General features: G+C 40.3%; 1 protein-coding gene across 1 annotated transcript; it reads left to right on the forward strand.

Moving 5' to 3' along the window:
- Positions 1-857: 857 nt before the first annotated feature.
- paxip1 (PAX interacting (with transcription-activation domain) protein 1) lies at positions 858-20,104 on the forward strand. Its single transcript, XM_057334723.1, has 21 exons — positions 858-1,027; positions 1,556-1,690; positions 1,834-1,877; positions 2,028-2,091; positions 2,177-2,287; positions 4,951-5,574; positions 5,786-6,608; positions 6,795-6,889; positions 11,740-11,832; positions 12,148-12,285; positions 12,410-12,531; positions 13,250-13,434; positions 13,553-13,596; positions 13,738-13,805; positions 13,886-13,988; positions 14,284-14,452; positions 14,837-14,937; positions 15,154-15,288; positions 18,308-18,383; positions 18,532-18,591; positions 19,803-20,104. Exons 1-21 carry the CDS (start codon positions 947-949, stop codon positions 19,817-19,819), a joined length of 3,288 nt encoding a protein of 1,095 aa, XP_057190706.1. The 5' UTR covers positions 858-946; the 3' UTR covers positions 19,820-20,104.
- Positions 20,105-21,422: the final 1,318 nt, after the last annotated feature.

Here is a 21,422-nt window from a genome sequence, read left to right on the forward strand (position 1 = left end):
ATTAACCGTGGAGCAAAATATTAAAGGCAAGTAGCCTCCACACATCAAATAAATTAATAAACATCCCATCAAGACACCCGCAGAATTAATAAAGCACTGCTACTGTATACTTACATCTATGATGGATGGGTTTTAAACTCATACGTCTTGAGATCTACCATTAAAAATTCAAAGAAATGCTGCTTATGTTGATTTATTTAGCATTCCACGCATGCAGAATAATTTCCTTTTGGGTGTCATTTTGTTGCCCTTGCACATTTGCATACCTCCGAATAGAAATAAAGGATAGTGGGAAAATGTACACAATTAAATCAAATAGTTTTGTTGGAATAAAAACAAAGATACATTTATTAAGCAAAGGTTTGTGTTTATTTAGTGTCATGATTCGGAAATATGCTCTGTGGACTGGTGACATTTGCAAACACGCGCGAAAACTGCTGCAAATCAAATCAAAGTGTTGCTTAAATTACATTTCTGCCTAATGAAACATTTTCATTGTCGAAACTCTCATAATACAAATTGGCGCTTCATATTTGGCGCGTTTCTTGATGTAAATAAACGCGTAGACGACATTACTCCGCCCACAAAAGTGGCGTGTTGAACAAATATAGGGGTATTAGGAAATACATAGTGCATTTAATTTTACAAATCAAAAAGAAATTAAATATACCAAACTATCTTGGGGATATATTTATTGTTTTAAAACGAAAGTGTATACTTGTTCTTGTACTTTACATATATTTGACAAATGTTTCTATATTTTAAGGATTCAGTCTCCCCCGTGTAAGATATGTAAGCGTCCAGAGCGCGCCGAATCCGCTTTGGCGCTTCGCTTTCTGTACCCCTTTGCTACCAGCCAATTCTGTGAGGGGCCGGTTGAATGCTAGTCTGACAGCCACATAATGCTTACCTTTTTGCTGTAAATTGATTTAAAGCAGTCAAAACAATGTCGGAGGACGATTTAAAAGCACCGGAAGAGCTTTTCAAGGATGTGAAGTTCTACGTGGTGGGAGACATCGAGCAGAAGGTAAACTGTCAAAGTGTAAGCTGTTCATTTCACGTTAGCCTGTTGGCTAATAGTAGCTGAATGACTTATGTTAGCATGAAAGCTAAACGACAGTCCACGCATTGCCTACATTTGAGGGTTGTGCACTTTTTGCAAAATACATTTTGGGTTAGGTCTGGTTATATTTTGGTATATTTGTTTAGGCCGCTCCTCTTGTTTGCATATTTTCTTTCTATTATCAGCTGTTAGCAAATGTCCTGACTGTAGCCTGTTAGCCCAGCTTTTCCCATCACTGGCAACAATGCGTCTGCTATCACTTTATCTGTAGCATCTTTGGACTTTATATAACTTACCCAACCCTTTGTTGTCTTATCTGGGTTGTCAAATATTTGTTTATTTTGTTTAACTTAACAGTATAATCTAGTGATCTTGATAATGACCGAGATCAGGCAACAACACTCTTATAGAAGTTCCATTAAGCTATGTTTTCTATGAATGAATACTGTTATTGTGACATGGTGAGGATCAGCTTTTGACATTCCCTATTAGGTTGTGCGACTCCTGAAAGCGGGGAAAGGGAAAGAAGTGTCTTACAATGCACTCGCCACCCACATTATAGCAGAAGATGGAGATAATCCTGAGGTTGGAGAGTCCAGAGAGGTCTTTGACTTGCCTGTTGTGAAGGTAAACAAACAAAACTGCACTGAAGGATTTACACATTTATACACGGGCTTTACAGAGGCACTGAGTATTGTGTGAGCAATTAATGTTACTGATAAAAGTATGGAGATGCAATGTGTGTGTATTGACATTTTCTTCTTTTTCAGCCAAGTTGGGTGATACTGTCTGTAAAATGCGGTGACCTGCTACCGTATCCTCTTATGATTTGGTTGTGTGAAAACATCTACACTTAGAAAAAACTCATAAATAATTCACAATTAATCCCTGGGAATTGATCCCTAGCATGTATTTAGAGACACGTTTGTTTCATTTTTTTTAACCTTGACTAATAGTGAATCAGAGTTACAGGATTTTCCCCAGAGTCTGGACAGGTATTCTTTGGTGTTACAGCTTGTCTACCGCATGTAAGTCTCCGCTTCATATTCTTGCTGATCTATTGTTGTTGTGTATTGAGTGACACAGTGTTGATCTGTGTTATTCTTTCTATAGCTTTCAGGGGATCTGAATGCACTTTGGGCCTTGATAACATTTCATGGAGGTGACTGTCAGCTTCATTTCAACAAGAAATGCACCCATCTGGTTGTTCCTGAACCAAAAGGGGTAAGTGCATAGATGTCTTTTTGTCTTTATGTACATAGTCGGTGTACCTCTCTATAACCGCTCTCTCTATCTGGACGAGTACAAGCGCATTCCCGCGTATATCTTAACTTAAACTGCTGCGTAAAGCATATGACCCGCAGATGAACTGTAAGTTTATTCATCGTAGAGTAAAAGATGCACTCTCACTCTGTCTCCAGATTAGGCGCTTTAGCCAGTATCTGGGCGAGTACAATATTAAAGCGCATTCTCGCGTACATCTTAACTTGAACCGCTACGTAAGCAGCAATGTTGTGTTGAGTCGAAGCGCAAATGACGAGATCCACGCGTCCAAACACATACCATTTCACAATTTTGACGTGCTGCCCACTCATGATTCAGTAACACATTTAAGGAGACGAGAGAAAGTCGGTCGAGATACTTCATGATCGCCACCTCATGACACCTGTCACACTTACAATCTGATCTCTAGAGATCCAGTTGTCAGCTACTCGAAATGCACGTTTATATCATATTTATTTGTTATACATGCTGTCATTTTTTAAAGCGGAGATTTTTTTCTACTTTTACACAAATGTAATATAAATTTTAGGCGTCCACAGAATGTGTCTGGGAGGTTTCAGATCAAAATACACCACAGATCTTTTATTATACCATGCCCTAATTGCCTAGTTTTGCACATGAATAGAAGCACGCTGTTTTGGTGTGTATCTCTTTAAGTGCAAATGAGCTGCTAGTCTCCGCCCCCTTTTTCAGCAGAAAACGCAGCCGTCATGTTTTCTATATGCAAAAGTACATGTGACAAACCGGTCGCGTATTTACAAACCATACACGCACTGCTTTCTATAAGTGAAAATACCCAAGAAAGAAGGTTCACATAAAGCGAATGAGAAACTCTGTGTCTCGTCTTTGAACACCAAACACATTGTTTACTATAAGCATACCTGTTTCCCCTGGGGCCATTTTCTCTAAGTGAAAGTAACGTTACACTTCTTGACAATCCCGTCACGTGTTTACAAGCCATACACATTGCTTTCTATGAGTGAATGGACAAACGTTTCTCAATGACATTTTATCTACTTTTAAGTTGCCACAGGTCACTGAGGTCTTACCGGTACTTACAATGTCTTTATCTGCAGCTTTGCTGCGAAATCGAAGTAATGGGACTACACCTTATCATCTTATTAAGCATATTCGGAGTAAGACACTGCATGTAATCACTCATGTCTTGTGGTCTCCATATCTTTCCAAAGTGAAGTGTGGTAGGTGTGTGAGAAGCAACAGCTCAGTTAAAGTTTATTGCTAATAGAGTTCCTTTAACAGCTGCTAGCTGCAAATCATTTGTTTGTAGGTTTACGTCTGTGGGTAGTTTGCTGTCGGATCAATTGAGGGATCAGGCTGGTATGTTTTATTGGACTTGGTTTTGAGGCCTGTGGTGCTGTGTTCAAAAGAAGGTTCAGTTTTATAGCCCCTAGCTTCACCGTCTCTGTTTTTAAAACCTGCTGTTATAGGATGCTTCGCTTGCACTGGTAATCAAACAAATATAATTGGTAACATCTGGGCAGCATGATAAAATGTTTCTGATCAAGTAGGGATGGGCATTTTTGATCATATTTCATTTCGAGTTCTGAACAGGTTTGAAAAACGAGTACTCGATTAATTGGGGGCGGACGTGTCCCTCATGGTGACAATGAAAAGGTTTAAATTACAACACTGATATGAAAATTTATGTTGATAAAACTATGACAAGATTGAGTAAATAACTAAATCAACACTGTTAGATTATTCAAAATTCACTATCAATGTTTTTAAAAATACAACAAACATTTAAAAGAAATATCAGCGATACCTGTCTGTCAGTGTCTGACGGTAAAGTCTCTTATGCTCGTCTGACTTAGAGTAGTGGTCTCACCTGACATTTTGTGTCTAAATATACTGGTGCGGAGCAGGGCGAGCGTTCCATTCATCCATTCTTATGAACTTGAGCGCACATTCACATGACGCTCGCGGAGCAGAGGAATGCTCGCTTTGCTCCGCGAGTGCAGCTTCCATGGGAATGGATTGAAAACGCTCGCCCTGCTCCGCGAGCGACGCGAATACAACACTAGAACCCATTATAAACAGAAATTCCACTGGATGCAGCGCGAAGAGACGCAACAAACGCCTTGTTTGGTTTCTTTTTGCTTTTGCCACGTTGCATCGCGCCGCTCGCGTGCGGTGTAGACCGAGTGTAAGATGATAACGAATCAAACTTGTAGTAGATTTGTATGTTTTGTATGCAGATTGGCGCTGCACATTCTGTGAACTGAACAACAACAGTACCCATTCAATTCTATTGTACAGACACAAAACCAATGCAAGTCAATGGTTACTGCTGTTGTTCGGTTACCAACATTCTTCAAAATATCTTCTTTTGTGTTCTGCAGAAGAAAGAAAGTCTCTAGACAGGTGTCTACATATCATGCAGACATAACTGAGAAACAGTCAGTGTCTTTTAATTAAAATCTACATATTGGCTCTGCAGTGATCTTTGTGTTTCTTTAATTTTTTTGGCTTGATGGCTTTTTAGTGTAAGCATAAGTGTAATATGTAGAATATACTGTAAATGATTGTAGTAGTATTACACCTTAACGTGTCCTGTGTTTGGGTATTTCTGTCTGTTTTAGGCAAAGTATGAGTGTGCTTTGCGGCATAGCAACATTAAGATTGTAACCCAACAATGGATTTTGGACTGTGTAAAAGACAAAAACAGGAAGGATGAGGCTCTATATCATCCACGCCTTACAGTATACGAGGCACCTGAAGAAGAGGGTAGCGAATATGAAAATGAGAGGAGTTCTGATGGGAGCTACAGCGACAGACGGTCACCTCGCAGCCGGCGGTCCAGCCCTACATCATCCCGCGACGGTTCCCCAGCAGGCAGGCGTAGACGTTCCCCCTCACCCAAACAGCGGAAACCTGAATTGATGTTTGACGACTCAGATGACTCGTCCCCAGAAAAGGAGGATCGCAACCTGAACTGGACCCCAGCTGAGGTGCCGCAGCCTGGTGCCGCCAAGCGTCGTCTCCAGCCCGGCAAAGAAACGGGTTTGATCAATCTCTGTGCCAGTGTTCCACCTGTACCTGGAGGCTTTGGGGTGCCAGATCCTCGGATGGGCGGCCCAGGTGTGTCTCTCGGGGTGGAGAGACCGGAGGGGATGGGTGGATGGAATCCAGCTGCCAGGACACTTAGGAATATTACTAACAACACAGACACACAACAGACCTCACGACCCTCCAATGTGGCACATGTGAGGATCTAACTTTTCTTATAGCATTGTTTTATTATGCTCACAGGGCTGGGGAGTACGAAGACGTATGTGTATATGTTGGGGTCATAATAACCCACCCCTGCCTGTTAATATATAAAACAAAGAGTAAATTCTTGAGGTGTTTTTCCCTGTAATTTGAGAAGCCTGGAGTATGATTTTTGTGTAATTTTGAATTTTGTCTTGAATTTAGCTCCTTCAGAGTCTTTCGGCTTCCTCCAAAGGTGTGGAGCACATCGGAAATCAAGGTCAGCCTGGTGTTCCCAACCAGATTCTGTTTAATCCAGTCAAGACTCAACATCAACTCCCAGCCGAAGCACAGCAGCAGTTATTGCAACAGCAACACCAGCAGTCACATCAGCTACCACAACAACAGCAGCAGCAACAACATCCACAACAGATGGCTCAGCCACATGCCATGATGCATCTTCAGACGCAGCTGCACCACCAGCAGCAGCAGCAGCAGCAGCAGCAACAACAACAACAACAACAACAACAACCACAACAACAACCACAACAACAACAACAACCACAACAACAACAGCCACAGCCACAGCAAGGCTTCCCTCAAATGCCTCAGCAATCTCATCAGTTCCTACAGCAGCAGATGCATCCGCAGATGTACTCGCAACAGCACACATTCCAACAGCAACAAATGCGACCACAGCAGCTCCCTAGGCCGCCCTTGCAGCAGCAGCATGCGTTGCAGCAACACTTGCAGCAGTTACAGCAGCATAGGCTTCAGTTGCAGTTACAACAACAACAGCAGCAACAGCAGCAGCAGCAGCAGCAAAACCAGCAACACATGCACCAACAGCATTTGCAGCAGCAACAGCATTTCCTGCAACAGCAGCTTCAGCAGCAGCAACACATGCAGCAACTGCAGCAGCAGCAACACATGCAGCAGCAACTGCAGAACCAACAAGGTCCTCAGCATCAGACCCAGACCGCACCTCAACCTCCAATGATGACTGCACAGTCACACCAACTGTTTGGCCATGAACCAGGCCAAGAGAGTAAGTGCAATGGCTGCTTCTCGGTGATAACACTAAGATGAGTATGAGTATATGCATATTTTTTGACAACCTTGGACACCTTTGTTATAAAGATTTTAACAGTGTTTTCTGCTGGAGCACTGATTGCTCTTGACTGAAATAATGCCAATGGAATATTAACATTATGGCCGTTTTCTTCCCATTTAGTTCCTGAGGATGGTTTTCTGGCTGGCTGTGTGTTTGCCATTGCTGACTATCCAGAGCAGATGCCTGATAAACAGTTACTGGCCACATGGAAAAGAGTAAGTACATTTACCACACCTAAGCTAGAAATATGACGGTAATTGTAAAATAATAAATATAAGGACACTTATTGTAAAAAAGTACAAACTGATGTTTGTGGTTTCTAAAAACTGGATTAAATGTGTCATTTGTAAAGTATTTTGGTCTAATAATGCATGTGTTTAAATAGTAATTTATCAGTAACAATAGTTGCAGAAACTTTTATCACAGTAGGGCTTTTCACACTTTACCCGGGGTTATTCTAAACCCCGGGTAAACATAATCCTGGGTTATCTGTTTCACACTGTTTATAATTTACCAGGGGTTAGGAGATAACCCTGGGTATTCCTAACCTGGCGTTTCTCACTGTACATCACTAAACCCTGGGTTAACATTCTTATTTGCATATTTGCGGTGTCAACAGTCATGATTGGATAAATACTGCAGCGTCAAACTGACTGAAAAGAAATGCTGCGTGGTCCCTTTAAATAACCGAATACCTAGTTGATCCGCATCTGAGAAGAAAATGATGCCTCGCAAATCCTTTTGGGGTGTTTAAGCCTCCTATGAAATTACAGTGGGGCAAATAAGTATTTGATACACTGCCGATTTTTCAAGTTTTCCCACTTACAAAGAATGGAGAGATCTGTAATTTTCATCGTAGGTACACCTCAACTGTGAGAGACAGAATGTAAAAAAAATCCAGAAAATCACAATGTATGGTTTTTAAATAATTAATTTCCATTTTATTGCATAAAATAAGTATTTGATACAATAGAAAAATAGAACTTAATATTTGGTACAGAAACCTTTGTTTACAATTACAGAGGTCAGACGTTTCCTGTAGTTCTTGACACACTGCAGCAGGGATTTTGGCCCACTCCTCCATACAGGTCTTCTCCAGATGTTTCAGGTTTTGGGGCTGTCGCTGGGCAACGCAGAGTTTCAGCTCCCTCCATAGATTTTCTATTGGGTTCAGATCTGGACACTGGCTAGGCCACTCCAGGACCTTGAAATGCTTCTTACGGAGCCACTCCTTAGCTGCCCTGGCTGTGTGTTTGGGGTCATTGTCATGCTGGAAGATCCAGCCACGACCCATCTTCAATGCTCTTACTGAGGGAAGGAGGTTGTTGCCCAAAATCTCGCGATACATGGCCCCATCCATCCTCCCCTCAATACGTTGAAGTCGTCCTGTCCCCTTTGCAGAAAAGCAACCCCAAAGCATGATGTTTCCACCCCCATGCTTCACGGTTGGGATGGTGTTCTTGGGATTGTACTCATCCTTCTTCTTCCTCCAAACACGGTGAGTGGAGTTTATACCAAAAAGTTCTATTTTGGTCTCATCTGACCACATGACCTTCTCCCATGCCTCCTCTGGATCATCCAGATGGTCTTTGGCAAACTTCAGACGGGCCTGGACATGTGCTGGCTTGAGCAGGGGGACCTTGCGTGCGCTGCAGGATTTTAATCCATGGCGGTGTAGTGTGTTACTAATGGTAACTGTTGAGACTGTGGTCCCAACTCTCTTCAGGTCATTGACCAGTTCCTCCCGTGTAGTTCTAGGCTGATCCCTCACCTTTCTCAGGATCATTGACACTCCACGAGGCGAGATCTTGCATGGAGCCCCAGTCCGGGGGAGATTGACAGTCATATTGAATTTCTTCCATTTTCTAATAATTGCGCCAACAGTTGTTGCCTTCTCACCAAGATGTTTGCCTATTGTCCTGTAGCCCATCCCAGCCTTGTGCAGGTCTACAATTTTGTCTCTGGTGTCCTTAGACAGCTCTTCGGTCTTGCCCATAATGGAGAGGTTGGAGTGTGATTGATTGAGTGTGTAGACAGGTGTCTTTTATACAGGTAACGAGTTCAAACAGGTGCAATTAATACAGGTAATGAGTGGAGGACAGGAGGGCTTCTTAAAGACAAACTAACAGGTCTGTGAGAGCCAGAATTCTTGCTGGTTGGTAGGTGATCAAATACTTATTTCATGCGATAAAATGGAAATTAATTATTTAAAAATCATATAATGTGATTTTCTGGATTTTTTTTACATTCTGTCTCTCACAGTTGAGGTGTACCTACGATGAAAATTACAGATCTCTCCATTCTTTGTAAGTGGGAAAACTTGAAAAATCGGCAGTGTATCAAATACTTATTTGCCCCACTGTACTTATTAATAAACAAATAAATAAAACACTGAAACGATTGTTTCTGTAACTGTGCACAGCTTGTGATATGAGGTAGTGCTATTCAGTTGTTGATTGGCTGTCCATTGCTAAGCGTCTCAACGGCTTGTCCTATCATTCTACCCCCGCTTGGTTTCACACTGCACACGTTCAGCACTGCAATGTGGGGTTAACCCTTCAAAAGCGGAGCAGGGTTTCATAACCCCGGGTAAAATGCGGGGATAACCCCTCTTCCAAATTACAAGTGTGAAACATTTGTTTACCCGGGGTTAAAAGCGGGGTTTAGAATGAAGATAACCCGGGGTTAAGTGCAGTGTGAAAAGCCCTGATGTAAGGTATTATTTAGGGGTGTGAATCCTCACTGGTCTCACGAGTAAGTCTGTCTCCCTCACACTTTAACACCCTGTCTACTAGGGATGCCACAATTCTCAATATAATATTGAACCGTTCAGTACGACCCCCATAGTTCAGTACGTGTAAGTGAATTGCGGTTTTGCGTTTGAATTATTTCCGTGCGCTTCCTGGCTCTATCCGTGTTTGTCTGTATGTCTGTGCACTGAGATAGATAAACGCATCCCCACGAATGATATCTAATAGCGAGTGGTGGTCGGGGGGTGAAGCGAGACAAATGACAGTAGAAAGAAACCATTAAGAACAAGGCGTTTGTTGCACTGCATCCTTTGGGGATGGAATTTCTGTATATAATAGGTTCTATTAGGGCTGGACGGCATGATGGAATATTCCGTTACCGCGGAATAAAATGTCAACCGTAAGAGATTTTTCTATTCCGTGTATTCCGCGGAATGTAAATAAGTAGGCGTGGTTAACTCTGCGCTCTGCAAATTGGGCATCATGAACACCAGTTACCAGTCATATACTGTACTCTCATTGTTTGTGCATATATTCATACTTCATTGTTATACTTGTTGTCTATCTTCCTTCTGTATACATATGATATAGTTAGAAGATAAATATAAATAAATCTCATTATCAGAACTTGATCTGATATCTTCAGTACATTTTCATAACTTGCCTGTTTTAACTATGGTGAGCATTTAAATGAACTGTAATAAATAAATAAAGGAAATCGAGCTAAGAAAAATGAGGTATAAGATATAGAATTATAATGGGAGATTATTACCGTGAAATATATAGTTACCGTGAAATAAAATTACTCATTCCGTGAAACAGATTTTTGGCCATTCCGCCCACCTCTAGGTTCTATGGTCTTTTGTCACGTCGAGTCGTGCCGCTAGCGTGCGGTGTAGACAAGGTTTTTGCACCTCTTTCTTCTCAAAGACCTGAAGATATGCTCCAGAGGCACGTGCTTCTTTGATAACGACATGTTTTTTTTAACATGTCGATCGAGTGCTTTGCATCTTAGACGACTTTAAACAGCGGTGCAAGTTCAAAAGTATATGAAAAAGCGCTTTATTTACAGTGAATGCATCTTCCTGCGCACACACACACTCATCTGACGAGGCAGAAAGGACGAGGGAGAGAGATGCGCAAGTGCTGGTCGTGCTGAAACTGCAGTCTGAAAGATGTATTTATATGCTTATTGTCAAAAGCAACGTTTCAAATAAGATAAGACATAATAACAACAAAACATTATTTACAATAAAACGGGAACCACTGGCACATCAGATGTTTAATTGCATGTTTTAATAATCGATTATTTGTTTTATGCATCGATGCAGTAATCGTTCACATCTGCATCGTAAAAACGATGATTTTCAACAGCCCTAGTATTATTTCGGTATTACATTTTGTTACAAAAAAACTCATGATAACAAGTTTAACAACTTAAACTTGAATATATAAATTAAGCAGTAAAAATATAAACAAACATACTTAAAGTGAGCTGTTTCAAAAAGATTAAAATGCAAAAGAACACAACTGTAAACAACAACAATAAAAATCTGAACATGTTTTAGTCCAGAAAAAAATAAAATATTTGACTTCTGTTTTACTAGAAAAAATCCAAGCTTTTTTTATGGTTTAGTCACTCCAGAAGCATTCACGTTGAAGCGGTTGATGTAAAAGAACCTGATGTGCATTCTAGAAATTTAAACAATTCAGATTATAATGTATTACTAGTTGTTCACTGTATATTTAAAGGTGTGCATGATAACAGTATAATGCATGTTTGTTATTACAATTTATTACACGGCTCGTTGGAACGCTTGATTCTGATTGGCCAGTTGCGACATTTGCAGGGTCGTTATTCCCAGATAACCTCTTGTAACACACGGTAACCCGGATGCAGCAAATAATTTTGAGTTTTTTTGACAAATTAAATATAAATATGTCTTTTAATAACATAAAGGCTATGACATTATATTGACAAATGATTAAACCAAATTGCCTGTACGTGACATTTGAATTTCGTTTCTTACCTTAAAACCGAAAGTGAACGGCTTTTTCTTGTGGAAGGTCTGCATTCGGTAAAAATGAGCTAATAAAAGATTTCAAATTCACATTTCATGTCCAGTTTTTTTCTCATGTGGCAAGTAGCCGTGTAATAAGCGGGATAATGTACAAGCAGCCGTATACATATTATAATATTGAATACCGGTACATGTACAATTGTAACACTCACTCCCATCAAATGAATCTCTCTAGATCTTTGATATTTTCTCTAGTTTTGACAATGGTCCATTTTTTATTTATTTTGTACACAGATCATTCAGGTATATGGAGGGACTGTGGACTCCGCTCTCAGTCGCTGCACTCATTTACTCTGTGAGAGTCAAGTCAGCAATATGTATGTCCAGGTAAGCCTAGAATAAACTCGCCAGGACTCATTTATATAATGGAAACTGTATGATTTACAGCAGTTTTATTTGTTGGAAATTCAACAAATGTATTTGTTTCGTAAATGACCACATAGCCTATTTTATGATAAGCAAGTGAATAATTGAGTATGAAGTGGCACGTACGTTATCCCCATCGGCTCGCCGACCAGTGTACAGCATAGTTGTTTAATTAGTGGAAAAAAGGCCTGAATGTGATGTGTCTTTTTTAAGGTTACTCTGATTCATGATATTTACTAATGATCCAAGATTAAGCGAAGTGTTTTCCTGTGCCAGGCTCTGAGAGAGGGAAAGCGCTGTGTGACGGCTCACTGGCTTAACACTGTTCTCAAGAAGAAAAGAATGGTCCCCCCTCACAGGACCCTTCATCTTCCCTTCAATTTCCCTCCGGGGGCAAAGCCCTGCTCGCAGCATGTAAGAACCAACCCTTTCCTGGTGTCTGAGAGTACATCATAACAGTAGAGCATTCATATATGTGCATGGTGACTTATTTAAATATTAGAGACATGTCTGATCGTCGTTTTATGTTGTAATTTAGATTATTTCGGTGACTGGATTCGTGGAAAGCGACCGTGATGATCTAAAGCTAATGGCCTATCTTACAGGATCCAGATACACGGGCTATCTGTGTCGAAGCAACACTGTGCTCATCTGTAAAGAGTAAGAACAAGTTCAGTCTCTTGTTTCTTTAAGGTTGAGACTCACTTCTTGAAAAACTGCTAAATCTGTCCCATTGATTTCTTTATTTCATATGTCGAGGTCTTTTTATTAAACTCAAAATGGCAGTAAAAGTGGTGTAAAAAAACAGTTTCTTCAGAAACGTTAAGTTTTTCTTTGTCGTGCCGTCAGTACCGCCGTGGGGTTAGATAAAATGATAAAAGGTTATTGCAGCCTATTGGAACATTGTAAACCATATTCCACTACTTCAATGAGCTGGCACACTGAAGTGATGGAGACCCATTATTGTTTAAAGCTTTTCTCTGCTGTTGATTGTCAGGACTCTTTGTTGCGTTCTCTCATTCAAAGACACATTCAACTTTAATTCCCTTCCGAGGAGTTTGTACTTTTCAGCTTTGCGAAAGACAGTTTTAAAATAAAAATGCTTCTCATTAGTTATCAGTAGCACATCAAAGCACAGTAGTTGGTTTTACATTTCTTTGGAGATTGTGCGTGTCTGTTTTTAATAAGAATTGGTAATAGGACTGTGCGATTGCATTTTTAACCACTGCAAACAACATGTTGATGTAGTTGCAATCCTGTAAATGACACCTGTGAGTTATTAATGGCGGTCAAAATTGCAATTGTGATTGTTTTTTTATGCATTTCTTGTTTAATCTCCATTCGCGAATACGCTGTGCCTTTATCACAATGTCATCAGACCAAGTGGGCTGAAATATGAAAAGGCGAAGGAGTGGAGGATCCCGTGTGTAAACGCCCAATGGCTGTGCGACATTTTACTGGGAAACTTCGAAGCTCTGCGGCAAATCCAGCACAGCAGATTCTCACAGTTCAATTTGCCTGAACCGTTGGCACCCAACCCACATCTTGTGCACAATCTTCTGAGTAAGTTTATACCGTCAAAGTCAACAAAGGAGCTTTGAGGCGTTTAGTTGAGTTATGACACTGGCATTTTTCCAAGCTGTTAAGGAGGTAGGTCGTAATGTGCTGTTTTTTTGGTCAGGTGCTTGGCGCGTTCCTGTGAAGATCTCACCGGAAGTGTTGGCGGTGAGTGGGTGCCCACACAGACTCTGATTGCTCGCTGTTATTTGTAATGCTCGAGTGGTGCAGTGGGTTTTCACATTTAATAGCATATCTCGGTGAGCGTGGAGATTTACGCAGTCATTTCTCTCTTGTTGCCTCACGCAGAGCTTACGTCTGCAGCAGAAACAGAAGCAGACGGATGCTAGCCTGCAGCCGCCCAGCAAGAAGCCCAAGTGAGTTAAAACAGTGAGATTGCTGAAGACTTTCCACACTTAAACATCCGACAGCTAATATTGTTACTCTCTTCATTTAGGCTTGAAGAGTTGCCAACACCTAGTAAAAAGCTTCCCCCCGAGTCCACGCCCTACGTGTTCTTCACAGGGTTTGAACCACTACAGGCTCAGCAGTACATAAAGGTAACCAAACATGCACACAAACACATTTTTAAATGAAAAGTTTAAGGTAGGACCAGTCACCAGGTACCGGTCCATCTGAAAGCACAAATGGGGCTTTTGCTGCACATCTATGTGCACTCTCTGCTCCTGCCCTCGAGGCTGATGGGAAGTGGTTCAAAATGGTTAATTTTCTCTGAACCGTTCGAGAGCGCGGTGAACATATTGCTCATCTCAGACACGATTCAGTTGGTAACTCACGTTGTTCTGCTCGCCCTCCCCTACATGTCTTCATCCTCTGTCGCTTTCTCCGCTGTAGAAATTGTATGATCTTGGAGGTGAAGTAGCCGACAGCGCTCAGAAGTGCACTCATCTGGTTGCCAACAAAGTGACGAGAACGGTGAAGTTCCTCACTGCAATATCTGTAGTTAAGCACATAGTCACTCCCGAGTGGCTGGAGGAAAGCTGGAAAAGCCAGAAATTTGTGGGTGAGTCGTGTGTAGTGCGAGCGTGGGGTCTGATTTATATTTCAATCTGTTTTGACGGATCTGAAGAGCCTTGCTTCATATCTAAGCCCAGATGTTTTGCAATAAAAAATGTAATATTAATAGTACGTAATGAAATCATGGAATGGAATATACTGTAGTTGGTTCTTGAGGAGTCGGGTAGTCTCAAAAAATGATCAAACAATGTTGACCCGACTTGTATTAATTTGTGCCCACTTGGAATTCACTGGTAAAGAAATTGTATTCGATACGATGTTTGATTTTTATTTTGATAATTGTAATATCTCGCATTAAAACCATAACAAAGTCATAGATTAAAACGTGCATTTGGAAAGGCCGATGCTAATATACATGCATGTCTTCCAGATGAGCAGAGCTATATGCTACGAGATGCAGAGGCAGAGGTGCTGTTCTGTTTCTGTCTGGAGGAGTCACTGAAGAGAGCTCACGCAACACCGCTCTTCAAGGTTAGCCTCACAGAGGACATACAGTCCCTCCACTTCATCATTTCCCCACTTTAGTGTGCGTGTCGGCGCCCGTGCTAGTGCTTGTGACCGCAGAACAATAGGCCACACAACCAGCCTTCAGCGTATCTCAGCCTTGACATGCGGCCTAATTGGATGTCACAGAGAAGAGGCTCACTGATGGTTGTTTGTTCAGTCATATCACTCTTCTTTTAACAGGGGAAGTATTTCTATATAACACCAGGAATCTGTCCGAGCCTCAGCACAATGAAAGTTATAGTGGAGAGCGCCGGAGGGAAAGTGCTCTCGAAGCAGCCCACCTACCGCAAGATCATGGAGCACAAGCAAAACAAGGTACGCTAATCAAATCCCTGATGGGGGTGCGCGGGGCTGTTATATTGATGAGGATGCTGTGCCAGACTCAACTCTCTCACCTAATGAACATCTATTTGCAGCCGGCAAACACAGTTGTTTTGTTCTGTGGTTGGGATAATTACAGTCGTGAGTGTGAATTCGGGGAGAATGAGGAATCATGCAAAATAATGGTGCATTGCTATTTCATTAAACAAATCCTGAAATATTTGTAGAAAACATTTCTAATTCATAAACCATTAAAGAAAATAAGCCACAAGGGTGATTTTTATCATATAAATAGTTTGGTAAAGGAATATTATTAATTATGATTATTATCTGTTATATAATGGTTTGCATCTCCACAGTTTATTAACCTGTCAATTTTATGAAATTTGAATATTGGCTTCATTTTATATTATATTTATGACATACAAGTTAATAGTACACTAATGTGTAATTATTACTAAATAAGAGAGCAATAAACGGGGTTGAGGTTTGTCTCTCTTACCAGATACAGTATATCACAGAAGTGAGTACACCCCTCACATTTGTGTAAATATTTTATTATATTTTTTCATGTGACAACACTGAAGAAATGGCACTTTGCTACAATGTAAAGTAGCGAGTGTACAGCTTGTATAACAGTGTAAATTTGCTGTCCCCTCAAAATAACTCGACACACAGCCATTAATGTCTAAACCGCTGGCAACAAAAGTGACCTTGTTACGACTTTTACTTCCTCTAGATCAGGGCTAGTCAACTGCGGCCCGCGGGCCAAATGCGGCCCGTCAATCATCTTGACCTGGCCCGCCTTATCATTTCAAATAAGTGGAGAGACTTTAAGAACGGTGTGCTTTAAATGCACGTCCTCCTGAGACGCCACATCTTTAAAAGTCCAAAACGCTGCTACATTCAAAACGAAAGTAATTCCCGCGGCTCATAATGTTTTACGTCTTAAAGCGATTTGATCGGTCAGTGCAAGAAACTTAATGTTATTTACAACGTTATAATCAGCAATGCATTGCACAGCCACAGGCAATCGGTTTGTGCACGCGATAGGTCGTGTTCTAAAACGCGTTTTGTGCCCTTGAAAGTAGGCTAACTGTAGGAAGGGTACACCACGTGAACGGTTGTCTCAGATAAGGGGAAAACGGTGTTGTTTTTATTACTGCATTCATTATGAATAACGGCTATATTTACGAAAAACAGCTGTTCATCTCCCCCAGAACTCGCACTATACAAAGGATCTGCCCTATAAGTGCGTGGGGCACATGAATGCGATCGGAATTCTCCCGAAGATGTGATAATAGCGTTCAGTTTCTTGCACAGACCAATTGACTCGCTTTATAAGACGCGAATTTAACGTCACAAGGGGCAGGGATTACTTTTGTGTTGAATGTATTTGCGTTTTTTACTTTTATTGATTTAACTTTAATTAATTCAACCAAATATCTTCATAAATATCTTCTTGAAAAAACAATGCCACCCACATCTTGGATGTACTGGAGGACTGTGGGTGAGTAAATTAGTAGCAATTTTTGGGTAAAGTAACGCATTAAGGAATATAAAATACAATTAAAAAGACAATATCCCTTTTAATTGAATATCATGAAAAGGCACAAATACTGGATGCAATATTTGTGTGCATGTCTTAATCATGGCCTATAAGTAACAGCAACAAAAACAGTATAAAAGGAACAAAACAAAATAACAGAAGAAATGAGAATATGGTAAAAAATCTGGCCCTCAAAGAAAAGTAGTTGAAGACCCCTGCTCTAGATAGTCAAGTTCGATCGTCTTCTGTGTGCTCAGCCAGGGCCCCTGAGGACCTCGCTAAACCATCCGATCGGTAGTAGCGACAGGCGGTGTGTACAAAGGGCAGGGGCTTAATTCCTCGTTCGTGGGAAACTGTTGCAATCCCCGGTCCCGATCACGTGCGGGGTTCAGCGGGTTACCCGCACCTCTTGGCGCACAGGTAGGCACACGCTGATCCGGCCATTGTGGCGTGCGTGCAGCCCCGGACATCTAAGGGCATCACAGACCTGTAATCGCTCCATCTCGCGTGGCTGAACGCCACTTGTCCCTCCAAGAAGTTGGACGCCGATCGTGCGGGCTGCGTAACTTATTTAGCAGGAGGGAATCTCGTTCGTTATCGGAATCAACCAGACAAATCACTTCACCAACTAAGAACGGCCATGCACCACCACCCACGGTATCGAGAAAGAGCTATTGATCTGTCAATCCTTTCCAATTTGGACATTTTCACTTAGGGGTGTACTCACTTTTGTTGCCAGCGGTTTAGACATTAATGGCTGTGTGTTGAGTTATTTTGAGGGGACAGCAAATTTACACTGTAAAGTAGTGAGTGTACAGCTTGTATAACATTGTAGCGAAGTGTCATTTCTTCAGTGTTGTCACATGAAAAGATATAATAAAATATTTACAAAAATGAGAGGGGTGTACTCACTTCTGTGAGATACTGTATATTTGGGGATGTGTATGAAAAGTCCAATGTTAACCATAAATTATTCCTGAACTCCTTCAATGGACTCTCACTGTAGTAACTTGCATAATAGTGATTATTAAATAGAAAAGTATAGCGCTGGTATGAGATCAGACGGGAGCTCAATTATAAAATGTTGCTATTGGCAGTGGTCATTATTCAGAAATATCTGAATCTCAAGGTTTGTTTCTTCATCTGCACTGATTGTACTAGAGTAAGTCCATTTTGCAAAATGTAAACACTGGTTGAGAAGCACTTCCAGTTAAATTTTTTGAATTCTTGTATATATGGTGAAATCTTAAAAGATATTCGTTTTTAATTTGGTTTTAAATGTTCTGTTGGTTGTACTTTGTTCAGACGTTTGTGTAGTGTTCAAAAAAACTGAAACAAGAAAGTGCTTTTGGACCAGAATCCTTCTGAAGTGGTCTATAATTATAACTGGAGTTCTTTCTATTGGTTGTTGTAACATGTAGTCCTAACTGAAATACTGATGTCATTTATCCATGTTTCTGCTAGAATTTGCCGGAAATCATTCTAATATCCTGTGACAACGACCTGCATTTGTGCAGAGAGTATCTCCTGAAAAACATCGGTAAGAAAACCAATAAAACTACAATTATAAGTATATAGGACAGCATGTATATACAGTACATTTCAAAAAAGGTTTACTAGTCTGAGTTTTCAGGTATTTCATAACTGAGCTAATTAATTCCCTTCATTTATCTTTTGACATTTTGTAGATGTGCACAATGCTGAGCTGATATTAACAGGAGTGCTGACACAGTCTTTGGACTACGAATCATATCCTTTTAAAATGCTCACAGGTTTTCGCAAATAACAGGTGGTTTTCTGCTTTCTTCTGTGCCATGATCGGCATAATATGCTTTTAGATCTTTAGTTGATTTCTTTTCTGCACAAATGAATAGGGATGGGCAATTAAAATTATATCGTTTGCGATATACCGGTAGAAATTCTCCACGCGATAGGAATTAGTCTTCCCGCGATATAAACGATAAATTCTAGTTGATGACGTATTTCTTTGTGAGACCCATTCACAGCTCATATGTGAAGCGAAAACGGGTATAGCGGAGGGCGGACGTGAAGCTGAGAAAGAGTTTGCACTAAAAGACGAGCTCTAAATCTCGTTTAGGATGGCACTGTAGATGCATCCGAGTTAATGTTTAGTTTCACTTTCGTTTTATTGAATTCGTTTGTTAAGTATTCGTTGATAGTCATAATACATTACACCATAACATTTAGTTTGGCTAAAAGTATTTATTTAAGCATTTGTTAGATGTTATGCGCGCATGCGCAAATTGTTTAATATGATTTCTTGCCTGTTATATACAGGATGAACGGAGCGTCCCACTGCTGCCTGTTTACATACAGTACAATGCGAGTTTGTATTACATTATTTTAAATACGTTTATGAGCGCATGAAAGCGTAGATTATTTAATTAGATTTCTTTTATCCACATTTTTCTGTTCTCTTTCTGTAGCGCGAGTCATAGACAGATTCAGTGTATGTTGCTGTGAGAAGAGAAGGTTCACACAGTTCAAGAGAGAGTGATTGACAGCGTGATGCGATCGATCGTTTCCACCCAACAATAGGCTATATACAGTTTTAGGTATGACATGATGTGTTTATTGAGTTTTAGTTCATTTAATTTTTCTTTACTACAACCTTTTGAAGTCGAATGTCACTATTATATTTAATATTTACAAAAATACTGTAGGTATATTTTAGGAGCCTGTTTGATTTGGGTTAAGTTTTACTTTTTGATTAATGTTTGTGTTTCTGAGGCCTTAGATTACATGCAGCTACTATCACTGGTAGATGGTAGATATATCGTCATTTGTATCATTATCGCAACAAATACCAGAAATTATCGTGATAGAGTTTTAGCGCCATATCGCCCATCCCTAAAAATTAACAGCTGTACAAATATAATGCTGCAGAAATGATTAAATGATTATGTATTTTGCTAGATTGTACTCCTTAACAATCTCACATATAAATTTACATGATGTCCCCTTGTAAGGATATAAGTATTTTATGACTATGGCTGGTTCCCTGTTCCAGAAGAATGCTTAATGCTTCTCATTACATTTTAGTGTACAGTAATGTTAAGTTTTAATGTTTGTATTTTAATACCTAAATAAATCATTTGTTACCAGTTTTGTAAACCATGTAACAGTGAGCCTAAATAAATGGATGTTATTTGTAATGATTGTTCAAATGAAGACAAAGCTAGGTTTTACTGTGATAAATGTTTGCCCCTTTTATGGTTTTGAAATAAAATCTGATTGTGATTTAAATATTGAGTGTGAACCGCATACTGTAATTTACTGAATGAGTATTGTTGTATGTCAGGTCATACTAAAAGATAATCTCCGTTTCCTTAATTACAAAAATGTTGTTTCTTCTGAACCAAAGAGTGACCGATGTTGAAAATAACTAGCAGCTTTGAAAGGTCACAATACATGTTTACGCAATGGCTCCTAATCATCTCTTCTCACTGATGCTTTAGGGAGTACACAGAGTGCTCTGTTCTCATTGAAGCATTCTTCTGTAAAAGCATTATTCCTGATAGACAAAATTCAATTAAATGCTAATGAAGTGTTAGAGTACTTACCGGTGGAAGGCAATTGTGTGCTGTCAGACAGTTCGCCTGGGGTGATCCCCTGGCTCCTGAGCTGGGTGGTAGAGAGGAGCTGCCAGTAATGCCCTCTAAAATTGGATAAATTAAAACTTACACAGCCAAGGTCATGTGCCAGAAATGCAACCGGGGGAACGATAGGCTCGGCTTCGACCTCAGAGTCTGGACTCGAGTGTGGAAATGAGTAAATGTGCTCCGACTGTGTGCGCTCGCATGTTTTTGAAGCTAATCTTTCATACCGTGTTAGAGAAAGGTTACAACTATTCCTTTGCATACGCTGCAAAATAGCCTCATGCAACTACTTAAAACCCATGTCTTCTGTGAATACTTGACAGACAAATGAGAAAAAAACACTAACCCTCTCTCTTTCTCTCAGCAGTTATTGGTTTAGCTTTTGTTGAAACTAGTAACTTTGTATTAGCACCTATTGTATTATTGCTCCTGTATGACATATCGCTTTATTGCTCCCTGAACTCTCTGTATGTCGCTTTGGATAAAAGCGTCTGGTAAATGACTAAATGTAAACGTAAATAGCCTCATATAAATGTAAACCTCACATCCAATGCTATGAAATAAGAATGAGTCGTTATATCTGTGTTTAACATTGCAGCTCAGATTTGCATCCCAACGCTTTTCAAATGCGTCTTCAAAGCACTGAAGATGTTCAGTCGAGTTGGTAGAATTGATTGACAGGCGTGAACTTGAGTTTGAAGTGGGTGTTTAAAGCTCCTTTTGTTCTAATGGTCAAATAAACAGGATCGTCGAAACAAATTGCAGTAGCTTGAATGGATATCGCAGCTTTCCTAATTTCCCATCTAATTGACGCTCTTGTTAATTGCAACGAATTAAAAATGCAAATTAGTGACCAGATCTTTGATTAACTTAAACAAGTTCCTTGTTGGTTTGTTAATGTCCTCAAAGATTTACAGTGTTGATGCTCTTGTACCATAAAACATCAGGAGACAATAATT

Source organism: Triplophysa rosa, linkage group LG5 (assembly GCF_024868665.1).
Source record: "Triplophysa rosa linkage group LG5, Trosa_1v2, whole genome shotgun sequence".
NCBI lineage: Eukaryota > Metazoa > Chordata > Actinopteri > Cypriniformes > Nemacheilidae > Triplophysa > Triplophysa rosa.